The following is a 12,070-nucleotide window of genomic DNA, read 5'->3' as shown; positions in this document are numbered from 1 at the left end:
CCTAGAAAACTTCCTGATTTATAATCTCACTATCAGGTGGCAAAACAAACACGAGAAGAATGTGGGACAATGTGATTTGAGGGAGGGGGAGCGGTTACATGAGAAAAGTGTGTGACCATTAATGCAGAACAGTGCAATTACTGTGCACTGAGACAGATGACAGTGTCCACAGATGTATCATATCCACACCAACAAACACAATTACAACTTGTATTTCAATAGTCAGCATGAAAACCAATGTTTCTTTTTTTATCAGGACAAGCACACCAGTGAAACACAGCTGTTTTCCACAACAGTGTGAGAAGAGACAACATACAGGAGGTCCATACCTCCCATACATTACCCCCTGCACATGTACTTCAAAATCCATTCCCTGCAAACCTGAAACTATGCCCATCTGCTAGTTATTTCTCTCACAAAGGAACACAGTTAATGAAAATCTAGTGCTTCCAAACTTCCTCACGTTATGAATTTGGGTAGCAAAGAAAATGAAAAAAGACGCTAGTAATTAGAGCTGTTTCCAAGAATTAAGCTATGTAAACCTGAAATGTTGGATTTTGGAAGGTTAGGGGAAGAACAGAACAAGTACCTTTGTTTTGCAAACTACGTATAATCTCATAGCCGCTAGCACCTGTAAAGTGACACAATTCATTTCTGGGTATTTTCAGAAATGTATTTTATGTTGCAGAGCAGTGAAGCAGTATGCAAATACCTACCTTACCTTTCTGAAATATTTTTAAATAGCAAACAACTGTTTCTGGTTGTTTGATCAAAAGGTAGATTTCAGAGGACTAAGCCCTTACAATGTAATTTTTTATGCCACTGCATGTGTTTTAGATCTACGTGATGGTATTAATAACAACAAACTTTTCGTAACTGAATAACAGGAATAACACAATTCATTTCTTCCCCTCCAAAATGACCAAAAGAAGCTTATTACACAGATTAAATTAACAAACCCCACATCTGTTAGCTAATTTTCAGGAGTTTGAAAGGATTACTGTACAGAAATAAAACTAGCAAGTTCCTCTGCTGTTTTATTGAGTCATCAAATTGTTACAGGATTACTGAATAGTGCATAGAAGAAACTAAGAAATGAACTGCTTCACTGTCATGGAAATTAAAGTAAGGGGTAAAAGTGGTTAGGCAAACTACAGATACAGGTAGTGACTACAGATTCATAGGTTGCTATTTCTTCTGCCTATCTGCATAAGATCACTACAGACGTTATTGTATTTACTTTGAAGAAACCAGTTCCAAACAACTCGGTGACTTAACTTCTACCATGCAAGCTGTCTGAATTGTAAAATTTTAAGTCATATGCTTATGGTGAATCCTACAGGGTCATATCTACCACTGTATTTAGAATGATCAGAGCATGACCATACAACTGTCTGAAAATAAGTGACTGAAGAAGAACCAAAATAATCCTTTGCAGGATGCACACTAGTCTAGCAAATAAAGAATCACAAGCTTTGTCACACCACATCTCAAGCATATTGCCTTTACTCTGTCAAAAGTAAAGATATTCTATACCTCTCTCACAACATGTAAGAAGGTTCATAAAGGGTTCTTGTGAGGAAGTAGTAAGATTAGGAATTAGCAGAAATGTTAGTGATACAGAGAAATGAAAACCAAGCAATGGAGTAAAATATTCATGTGGATTAGGAGAAGTAAAAGCATGAATGCAGAAACCAAAGCTGCTGTGCAAAGGAACAGAACAGCATTAAAAAAGGATAAACTGAATACAAACAGGTCACATAAAACAGGGCAATCTCAAAACTAATAGTGACTCTGAAATTGTCTGATAATAGTATCTGAACATCAAGTCAGAAAAAGGAGCAACTAAGCAGAGCACATCACATACTATTATTGCATTTGCACCATTTGATCTTTTCGGATGATAAACCTCTCTCCCTTTGGCTACATCTTCCTAAAGATCAAAACAGCAAGCCTTTCCAGTCACATTCCCATGACCACTGTGTCCCCAGTATTGTTCTGACCATGTCAGAAGGCAGATCCTGATGGTCTGCTTCTTCCTCATTCTTGTTCTAAAGATCATAGAATCATAGCATCATTCAGGTTGGAAAAGATCTCCAAGACCATCTAGTCCATCCATCTATGACCAGTGCTTCCCACTAAACCATCATCTATATGTTTTCTGAACACCTCCTGAGATGGTGATTCCAAAGCTTCCCCAGGCAGCCTGTTACAATGCTCAACCATTCTTTTGGAGAAGCCTTTACCAATATCCAACCAGAAATGTGCTACCTCTTCTGATAACGCAAAGATGTGAGTTCAACCTTTTTGGCACCACAATGATTTCCAGATCCTTCTGATATCCCAAGTCTGATGCCCCTCGTCTTTGTGCCTCTGCATGCTTCTAAGACAAAAGACTAGGATGTTCTAAATAGAAGAAATAACTTAAGGGAGGAATAATAAGGACATACATAATGGATCTGCAAAGCTGGAGGTTGTGGAGGTGAAAACATAATCCAAGAAGATTTACTGCTTTTGGAGAGAGAACTGAACACCATGTGTGCTATGACATTTTATGAAGTTGAATCGTCAAATTTAAGAAATCACATGGAAAATAAAAAACACAATAAGGAACCAATACATAACTTCACTTTTGAAAGTGGATCTTGGCTTTTTGATGTAACGCAAGGGAGCAAACTTCTCCCATTACTTCTGCATCACTGTAGCGCTTGGAACTCATTGCTTGTTTCTAAAACAACAAACACAATTTTCAACACAAGGAGCTCCCCAAAACATGCATAAAAATTAGCAGTCTTTCACTGTCAGAGGAGCCATGAGGGGCTCAGGCATTCCTCAGGAAGGAGAGGAACTAAAAATCTGGTTTGCACAACTCCTTTTCCCAACTCTACTGTTATCTAATCTTTATATACACTGTTCTGCACATGCCCACGCTAACTCCTACCTTTGTCTTCAGTCTTCCTCCCGTTTCCCTCACATAGATGAGAAGTTATTCTGCCCTAGCAAATGTATGTATAGTCTGTTAAGGCTTTCTAAAGCTACAGGTCCAGGCTGAGACAAAAGGAATTTGCTAACCTCCTGAACTCTAGCTGAAATTGAAGTAAAAGGAGTTTGTATACAACAGTGCCATCTTCAGCTTCTACTGTAAGACTGCAATACTGAAATATTATGCTTAATGGAAATAGAAAAAAAAAATGAAGCAAAGTAGTAAAACCACGGTCCTAAAGCATAGGGCTATTCTTTTATGTAAAAAACTGGAGCTGGCGTCTCCAGTTAACATAAGAAAGGCAGTTCCCGTTCTGATCTCAGTTCTGATTTAACAACAAACAACAGCTCAAAATAATCTTAACTGCAAAAGCAGAGGAATCCTCTCACTCTGAGCTCCTTCAACGAATAGAGCTATTAAATGTATGAGAACATACAGAATTACTGCTTAGCTAGATAAATATTATTTTGCAGCCAAAGCAAAAAGAGGAAACTGCTCTATTCTTCATATTTGCTCTAAAAAAAAAAAAAAAAGACAAACCACACTACAAAATATTTTCTCAATACAAACAAATAATAAATTCTTCCCCATTTCACTTTCAGGATGCACATGCAGCCATTCACACATGTCGACAGCCATTCACCTACTGCATCTGGCAAGCTTTCTCACAGTTTCAACATTTCACTTTGTTGTGCTAAATAAACATCATCACAATTTGGTATATGCACTATTCATTCAGAGTTTGAAGAGCTGAATTCTAATTGGACCACACTCCTTTAAATGATGTCTGCAGGAAATTCTTCATCTTATATACAAAATAATAAGCACATTTCTTCATCTGGTGGTTACAGAAAACATAGCATAGAGACAAAATAGGAACTGTTTGCACTTAGACCCTAGTTTCCAAGTATTAGTTTTCTGACTTCATAGAATTGTTGCTGGAAGCAAAGATCAGACAGCAAACCATTATGGAATCAATCTGTGTGCACAGCATTCCTCTTACCTTTTGCATTTAAAATCTTCTGGATCAAACTGTATATTCATGATTCCATAATTACTTTCATCACCTCCCACAGGAATTAAGAGAGGTTTGATATCTTCCTCCATACCTGATGAGTATGCTTCTTTCTTTCAGATTCTGACAGTTACTCTGAATAAAAGGAAGAAAACAAGACAAATGCATTTAAGTGAGCTACATATCTGCTATGAATTTCATACTGGCAGAGCTCCACAGCTTCATAAGCCCTTGACGTGAAAGCAGAAAACCCCTTCAATTTGCTGCTGGGAATTCTCATTTCATAATGTAAACATCAATGGTCAAGTACAGCAGGCCTAACAATTTCAAAACAACTTCCACACTTAAGTGTTCAGTAAATTGTTGTCCTTATATTCTTCTACTACAGCAACAGCCAATATAAATTAAAGCACTGTGATGGACGATGCTTTTACACTGAAAATGAAAAAAAGTCTGTAAAAAGTGAGGCATAAAATCTTGGTTTTTTCTTTTTTTTTTTTTTTTTTTTTTTTTTGAGCTACCAGAGCTAAAAACAAATTCACTATGTGGAAAGTAACGTTAAGTATTTTTAAGGGTAAGTATCCTATGGCTTTCACAGCATAAGACTCCCTTCCAGTCTTCACTATTCCACCCTAACACCCCTGTGATTTTTAGAAGAGCAGCATCTGCAATCAGCAACAGAACAGCTAAGAACAATTTCTCTGAATTATTAGAGACCACTGTTACAATGAATTACTTCTTTAAACTTTACAACAAATACATATACAATTTTCCAGTGTATTTCCCAGAATAAGAATAAAGATTGAAGTATAGCAGTGTATCATGTCCAGGTTGTTTGAATTAAAGACAACAACTGGCTTAATAATGCACTAATAATTATCTATTGCATGCATTCAGAACTCTCCAAGCCAAACAACAGGAAATAGATCACTTTTAAGCAAATGGAATATTTTCTTCAACTGAATCACAGTCCTCACATGGGACTTGCTGCAGTCTAACATTCAGCTGAACATAATGGCTTAACAGCTCTCACTCTCCTACCTGCTGAAGAATTCCTCTGCCAGGACATATTTTTCAAACAAAAATGGTAGAGGTATCTGCTTTTCCAGTGCAATTTCCTGATATTTTGTATGTTAGACAGGCTGATGGAAAGATAAATTGGAACTAGAGATACCAAAAGATAAAAAAGGATGGCACTGAATGGTACAATAGAATGAGGTGTTTCAAATCTAGATCAGTTTTGAGCTTGAGGTTTGTTGTCTACCTGAACATACATGCATGCTTGTGCGAAGGTTTAGACACTATGCCATTTCATCTCTTAAGGCTGCCACTTCCCTTATGCCTCCAGCATCCATGACACTACAACTCATTATATAAAAAAGTTTTTTTAAGTTTAAAGGCATGATTTCATCTTGCTCATTTCTGCAATAGATCACAACAAGTGATCAGTTATAACAAGACAATTATACAAACCCTCTTTGCAGTCCATGATAGCACTACCTTTTTCTTTCCCTTCATTTTTCGCTGTCACACTCTCCTTTACTCCAGTCCTTTCCTTCTCCATCATCATTATTAGTTCTTTGGCCTCAGTTGGAATGTCTTAAGTTTTCTTTTTGTTTTATAGTCTTCTGGTGACTCTCACCTTTGCATTTATGCTCATTTCTTCTCTATTTTCTGCCTCTCCTACACACTGTCAGAACCGCTTTCCATCTTGCCTTTAACAGCCACCGTTTACAAAGAGATTCCTTAATTGACAGCAGTATTCTAACTTCCTTTCACGTGACACTGTTTCTTTCTAAATCCCATTTATAGCTTCCCTCTTGATCATTTATCGTCTACTGATTTCTCCTATACAGTCTTCTATAGCTCTAGGCCACCTCTTCTCTCCCTACCAATTATCATTATGACCTCCATACTCCCAGTTTAACTCAATGCATTTCTTCCACCAGCTCAACACTTTTGAGAGAAAACCATGGGATTAGACTTCACCTACTGCTACCACTATCCACTCGTTCTGCCATTCCTAAGCCCTTCTGCATCCCTCTGATGGCACCTCAAGAAAATAGTCTTTATGGATTATTTTTTTTTGTTGAGCTTAATGGTCATCTCTACAGCTTACAGCTTATTTCTTTCTGTGTAAAACCTTACCAAGAGACTCAAGAGGAAGACCAATAATCCACTATTAACTGTTTTTATTTATTCTGTCCTATTGTGTTTTCCAGTTTAACATCCTGCATACTTTTCCAAAACAGGTACACCTTTACCTCAGAAACTGAAATTCCTCCTCCCACATTTTGCAACTGCTTTTGAGTTTAAATCGCTTTCTAGATTTAGCCAAAACAACACAGAATAATATTTAAATTTCTAATGGATGGAATGGTATTGGAAATAAATTCAAACCTCAACAACTCAGCAGTGAATTTAGTCAGAACTTCCCAATGACGGAGTGACTGAGATGTGACTGCAATCTTGTCCTTCCTGAGGACTCTGTTTATGGTGTGGATTAAGTATCACTGCACCATTTCCTTAAAGCCTATGAAAATAATGTATTTGTGCTTTGCAATTCAATCTGAAAAATGCAAAAAACAATGATTACTGGTAAGACTTTATCTACACTATGGCTACAGAGAACCCATATTTTTGAATATAAAGAAAAATAGCCCTTCCAAGATATGGCATCCACTTAGTCTTGAAAGCACAGTTTGGAGTTACAGCATCATTTATTTGTCTCATACAGGCCTACTTAAAAATAAAGTCTTTTCAAGAGTCTAGCTTATTGTTCAGAACACATAAGTGAAGCTCATGACCAGCCAATTGATTACTTTATAAAGATAGGGGAGTTGGCCTAGATGATCTCTAGAGGTCTCTTCCAACCCCTATAATTCTGTGATTCTGTGAAATAGATGCAGATACGAAAACTGTTTAACATCAAAACTGTGTGATATGAAAATGGTAGCCAGAATCAATGCAGCTTAAAAGACAACCACAGGCAAAAGAAAAAAATACACAGGAATTAACCTGATTAACTATCTTTTCATCTAATGCCTACTCCTTCTTGCCTGGATTGAATTGCCACTAAACATTTTTAATACATGGGATTAAGATGGTTGGAATATCCAGTCTAATTGCCTGACAGTTTCCACTACAACTTCTTCTCACCAGCTTACTTTGCTGGAGTTGTAGATACCTTAAGCTTTTATAGTAGGAATCTGACCTAAGCTAACCCAGTTTTGGAGACTTATTTTCAAAAAACATGACTGTCAAAATTCTGTACATGATCTTCAAATCACAACAGCCATATGCTACCAACACAGTCCCATCATTAAGATCTAATGATCTACATATTCAAACACCAATAATGACATCTTGAATGGTGTTAAGTCTGCAGAGACCTTCCACCCCATCCTCCCTTTTCTGAATATAACTTTCACTGATTGCATGTGATGTAGCTGTCATAGGAAGCCCTCTTGTCCTGTTTATAATTTTCCCACAAACATCTGAAGCACTGTATCAGAAAGACAGAAACAGGTAACAAGCAAATAAGGATTTACTAATCCAGGTATTCTGTTGCTGGTGAAGAAACTGTGAAACAATACCTACAGGTACACGAGATGCTTTTCCACGTCTCACACCAGGCTACACTCTGGATGGCTTCCAGGTAGTATTCAAAACCGAGATAAGCCTTCATTAATGGTTTACTCCTACAAATTTATGTTTTCTCCACCTCCCAGGTTCTCCTTCTTTCCTAGTTACAAAGCCTGAAAAGCTTCAAGAAGTGAAAAGAATGAATCAGATTGAGAACTCTCATCCTAGCTGGACCACAAACACACAGTACAAATTGTTTGTACTGTGAATCTACACCAGCACTCAATTCTGCTACAGGTACATGTGTCAACAACTTAAAATGAGACACCCATCTGGACATCAGAGCACACTTTCTGCCTAGGCCGTGGAAAGGGATTACCAAACAGGTTTACACCACATCAGGCACAGAACTGCATTGTTAGTCAGTTATTCTGGTTATCCCACGAGCTCAGACCATGCAGAATTTGTTTGTAGGACTCTTCTTCAGCAGAGCTCTCTCCTGGGAGGGTGAGGGGAAAAAGGCAGGGAGGGGAGCCACTACGACAGCCTCCAGTGTGCCATCCAGTGTCTTTGCAGTTGGAAATGGGTGCTGGAAAAACAGAACATATACTTCTGACATCTGTTCACACAACAGCTCCATGTTACTAAATGCAAAGCTGATGTGCTATGCTAACAGTGGTTGTGGGATAATTTCTTAGTGTAGGAAGATACTCAACTAACAAACCACCACATATAAAGCCGTGCTTCAGTTGTGAAGTCATGCATGTTACAACAGATGATCAAATAAATGTAATTTGTTTCTCTTTAACTCGCTTAATCACAACAACAGTCTTACACACAAAAGTTGCACCCGAGATTGTTAAGCTTATGTGCAACAGCAGTTCTCTATGTTTTGCGATTTGTTGTGGTACTTCTAACTACAGATATCAATCAACTAGATTTCTCCAATGAAAATGTGGCAAGGAAGCCTGTGGACGCAGTTTATTTCTCTTCTTATTTAAATTAAAACTACATCTCACATTCATGTTTTAAGTACTACAATCTATTAATTGAAGTACTTAGTTGAAACAAGAAAAATGATTAAAGAAGTGCTGCAAGGTGAACATCTCCTAAATTCTAAACTGATGAAAGGTTGAATTAAGTCTCAAGTACACTGCAGGATATACACAAAGACACTGTGAGAAATAAGCAGGCTCCACACTGAAAAATGGGAACTTCAAAGAACAGAAGAGCTTCCAGGTTCCTTTTTACGGGGTAAGTATCCCTAGGTTAGAAGGGGCTGAAGAAGTAAAAGTAATGGTATATATTCAGAGCTCCTTAAAACAGAGACAACTTGCCAAGAATCAGCTTGTCAATGTTTTCATAGGACTGTAATGGCTGAAAATAATTAAAACATAAAAACAGTGTTAATGTCTGCTTTGGTAACATTGCTTGTACATACAAGCTGTGCTGCTAAGCTGCTACAAGGGGGGTTCCAAAAGTAATGCCTCCTATTTTATGATCTTGGCCCATGATGTCAGATGCAGGTGGTGGTGGTATGGCAGTAGTGGATGAACCTTACCACCAACATTCCTTTACATTTTGTTGCTGTGTGATGGATGGCAGCAGAGGGGGCATTCTGACATCATGGTGCCTGCCATGGAAGAAAGTATCAGAAGCAAAGATGTGGCAGCGAATTCTTCCATGTGGAAAAAATGGCATTCACTGTCATTCATTGGCACTTGCTGAATGATCCTGGTGCCCAAGCAGTGGATGTGAGCACAGTGAGGCAGTGGGTGCTCCATTTCAGCAGTGGTGACAGTGATAGTGCGTCACCTCTGCTGGTGCAGATTTTTATGAATGTGGGATGCAGACCCTTGTTCATCATAAGCAAAAATGCACATCTACATGTGGTGACTGTTGAAAAAAATTGTCTTCCGTAGCTGGGAACTTCCTCTCTCAAACAGTGTTATTGTACTCATCTGTTGTAGTCTCCATGGAAATAAATGGGAGGCAGTTCTTTCGGAGCAACCTCTGTAAGCACCTCATGCTGAATCAACAGGCATATGGCTGTGAACAGACGGTGTCTAAGCAAAATTTAGAAGAAATTAAAGGAAATCACCTTCGACAGATAAAAAGTCCATCATTTGTGCGCACATACACGTTTGTGCAGATTCTAAAGAAACAATTACCAGAACGTGAAGAAGCTAAACATCTCACCGGCTGAGTTTTCGCCACCATTTTTAACGGGAGCAGGGCTGCGGGCTGTCAGAACTAAGCCAAGCTCCCCCGCGACTCGCATGGAAGCCGAGCTCCCCCGTTCCGCTCGGTTACCCCGCATGGAAGACTCAGGCCGGCAGCCGGCGGGACTCGGCAACTAGCTCGGGCCGGCCTTCCCCCGGCGCGCGGACCCCGCTCTGTCGGCGGCACGCAGGGCGCGGCTCGGCCAGCCCCGGCCGGCGGAGCGAAGCGGCCCGCGGCGCACGGGGCTTCCCGGCCGTGCCCGCCGCCGGTGAGCGCCCGCGGGCGGCGGCACCCCGACCCTCCACACGGACTGCTCCGCTGCGCTGCCGCCGGGACCTCCGTGCCGGCGCGGCCTCCTACCTGCGGCAGCGCGGCTCCGGCAGCGCTCGGCGCCGACAACAGGAAGCGACCCCGAGCGCAGAGCCCGGGACTACGCTTCCCAGCGAGCCGCGCGGCGCCGCCCCGCGCCGCAGGCCTGGGATAGGGATGCTGGAGGCGGGGAGCTGCTCCGTCGCACCTCTCGCCTTTTCCCTCCGCTTTGCAACTTTTGCAACGGTGCAAAGCCGCGCGCTTTGACTTTCTTCTTTTCTTTCTTTCCTTTTCCTTTTCCTTTTCCTTTTCCTTTTCCTTTTCCTTTTCCTTTTCCTTTTCCTTTTCCTTTTCCTTTTCCTTTTCCTTTTCCTTTTCCTTTTCCTTTTTTTTCTCCCTTTTCTCCTTTTCTCCTTTTCTCTTCTCTCTTTTCTCTTCTCTCTTTTCTCTTCTCTTCTCTTCTCTTCTCTTCTCTTCTCTTCTCTTCTCTTCTCTTCTCTTCTCTTCTCTTCTCTTCTCTTCTCTTCTCTTCTCTTCTCTTCTCTTCTCTTCTCTTCTCTTCTCTTCTCTTCTCTTCCCTTCTTCCCTTCCCTTCCCTTCCCTTCCCTTCCCTTCCCTTCCCTTCCCTTCCCTTCCCTTCCCTTCCCTTCCCTTCCCTTCCCTTCCCTTCCCTTCCCTTCCCTTCCCTTCCCTTCCCTTCCCTTCCCTTCCCTTCCCTTCCCTTCCCTTCCCTTCCCTTCCCTTCCCTTCCCTTCCCTTCCCTTCCCTTCCCTTCCCTTCCCTTCCCTTCCCTTCCCCCTCTTTTTTCTATCAGCAATGTCAGCACTTCAGAGGCACTGGCTAGAGTGTTTTGGCTTGCCTGGACGATTCAGTGAAGAGGAATTGTCTTGAGTCACATATAAAATATAGTTAATGAATACAAGTAACAAAACTTACATATGCATTTAAAATGTAGAAAAACAGAGAGCAGTGAAAAGGTACAACTAGTGGGATATTTGGCCTTGTTTTTGTGAAATGAGGGCACCAGCACAGTTGCATGGCAGTGGCTGCAGTTGTTAGTTCTCAAGGTGTGGGTTTTGATGGAATTTTGCTCTTCCTTTGTTTCATCCTTGAAAACAGTTGTCCACAAATGTGCGTACTGCCAAAAAGTGGTGGCATGAATGATGAGTGGTTGTGAAGTTGAGAATGTTTTTCTACGTCCCTTAGAAAGTCTGGTAAAGAGCCACAATCAATTTTTTTTTTCAGTTGAATATCTGATTGCAGCACTATATGTACCCTTTGAGAGTCTGCAGGTAATGTATTTATGTTGACTGAAAGTGGAGTCAAAAATACACCAAAACATCAATGACTTTCTTCCTTCCTTTCTGTCTTGAAACCTATTCCCTAATTCCTTTATTGGAACAAAAAGCACAGTTGTATGATTTTCAGTGGTCACAGGACTGCTATAACTTGAGTTTGCCATAATTAAAGTTTCATTGTAGAGGTTGGAAGGGACCTCTGGGGACCATCAGATCCAACCACCTGTGAAAGTATGCTCCCTATAATAGGTTGCTCAAGAACAGTTGTAGCACTGCAGCTCATAAAAAATCGTGGGTTGGTAAGGTTACTTTCTTTGTTCCAGCACTGAGACAGCTTTTCCACATGAGAAAGATATTTCAAAACATGCTCAGCACATATCCTAATCTGTACATCCTCAAACACAGCCCAAAGCAGATAGTAAGGCCAAGCAGCAGGACTGCTCCTTCAAGGAAACTGCTGCATAATCTAAATTTCAGACTGCAGGAGGAAACGAGACTGCAAACTAAGCACCTCCCATCTACAAGAAAGGCCGTAAGGAAGACCCAGGGAACTACAGGCCTGTCAGCCTGACCTCGGTATCAGGTAAAGTTATGGAGCAGATGATCTTGAAGGAGATCACACGACATGTGCATGGCAACCAGGGGATCAGACCCAGC

At 40.5% G+C, this 12,070-nt stretch overlaps 1 protein-coding gene across 1 annotated transcript in view; it reads right to left on the bottom strand.

Annotated features, from left to right (window-relative positions):
* The window catches only part of SLC38A9 (solute carrier family 38 member 9), a 44,118-nt gene extending 33,920 nt beyond the window's left edge, over positions 1-10,198 (bottom strand). Inside the window, exons 1-2 of the mRNA XM_065739874.1 lie at positions 10,167-10,198; positions 3,987-4,133 (exon numbers count right to left, since the gene is read on the bottom strand). Of these exons, the coding sequence (XP_065595946.1) occupies positions 3,987-4,090 (104 nt within the window). The 5' untranslated portion in view covers positions 4,091-4,133; positions 10,167-10,198. The remainder of the gene's footprint in view (positions 1-3,986; positions 4,134-10,166) is intronic.
* Between the last annotated feature and the right edge of the window lie 1,872 nt (positions 10,199-12,070).

Source organism: Cyrtonyx montezumae, unplaced genomic scaffold (assembly GCF_038088225.1).
Source record: "Cyrtonyx montezumae isolate F1298 unplaced genomic scaffold, pur_monq_1.0 scaffold_25, whole genome shotgun sequence".
NCBI lineage: Eukaryota > Metazoa > Chordata > Aves > Galliformes > Odontophoridae > Cyrtonyx > Cyrtonyx montezumae.
Note: the sequence above shows the minus strand (reverse complement) of the source record. Positions and strands in the feature narration are given on the sequence as shown.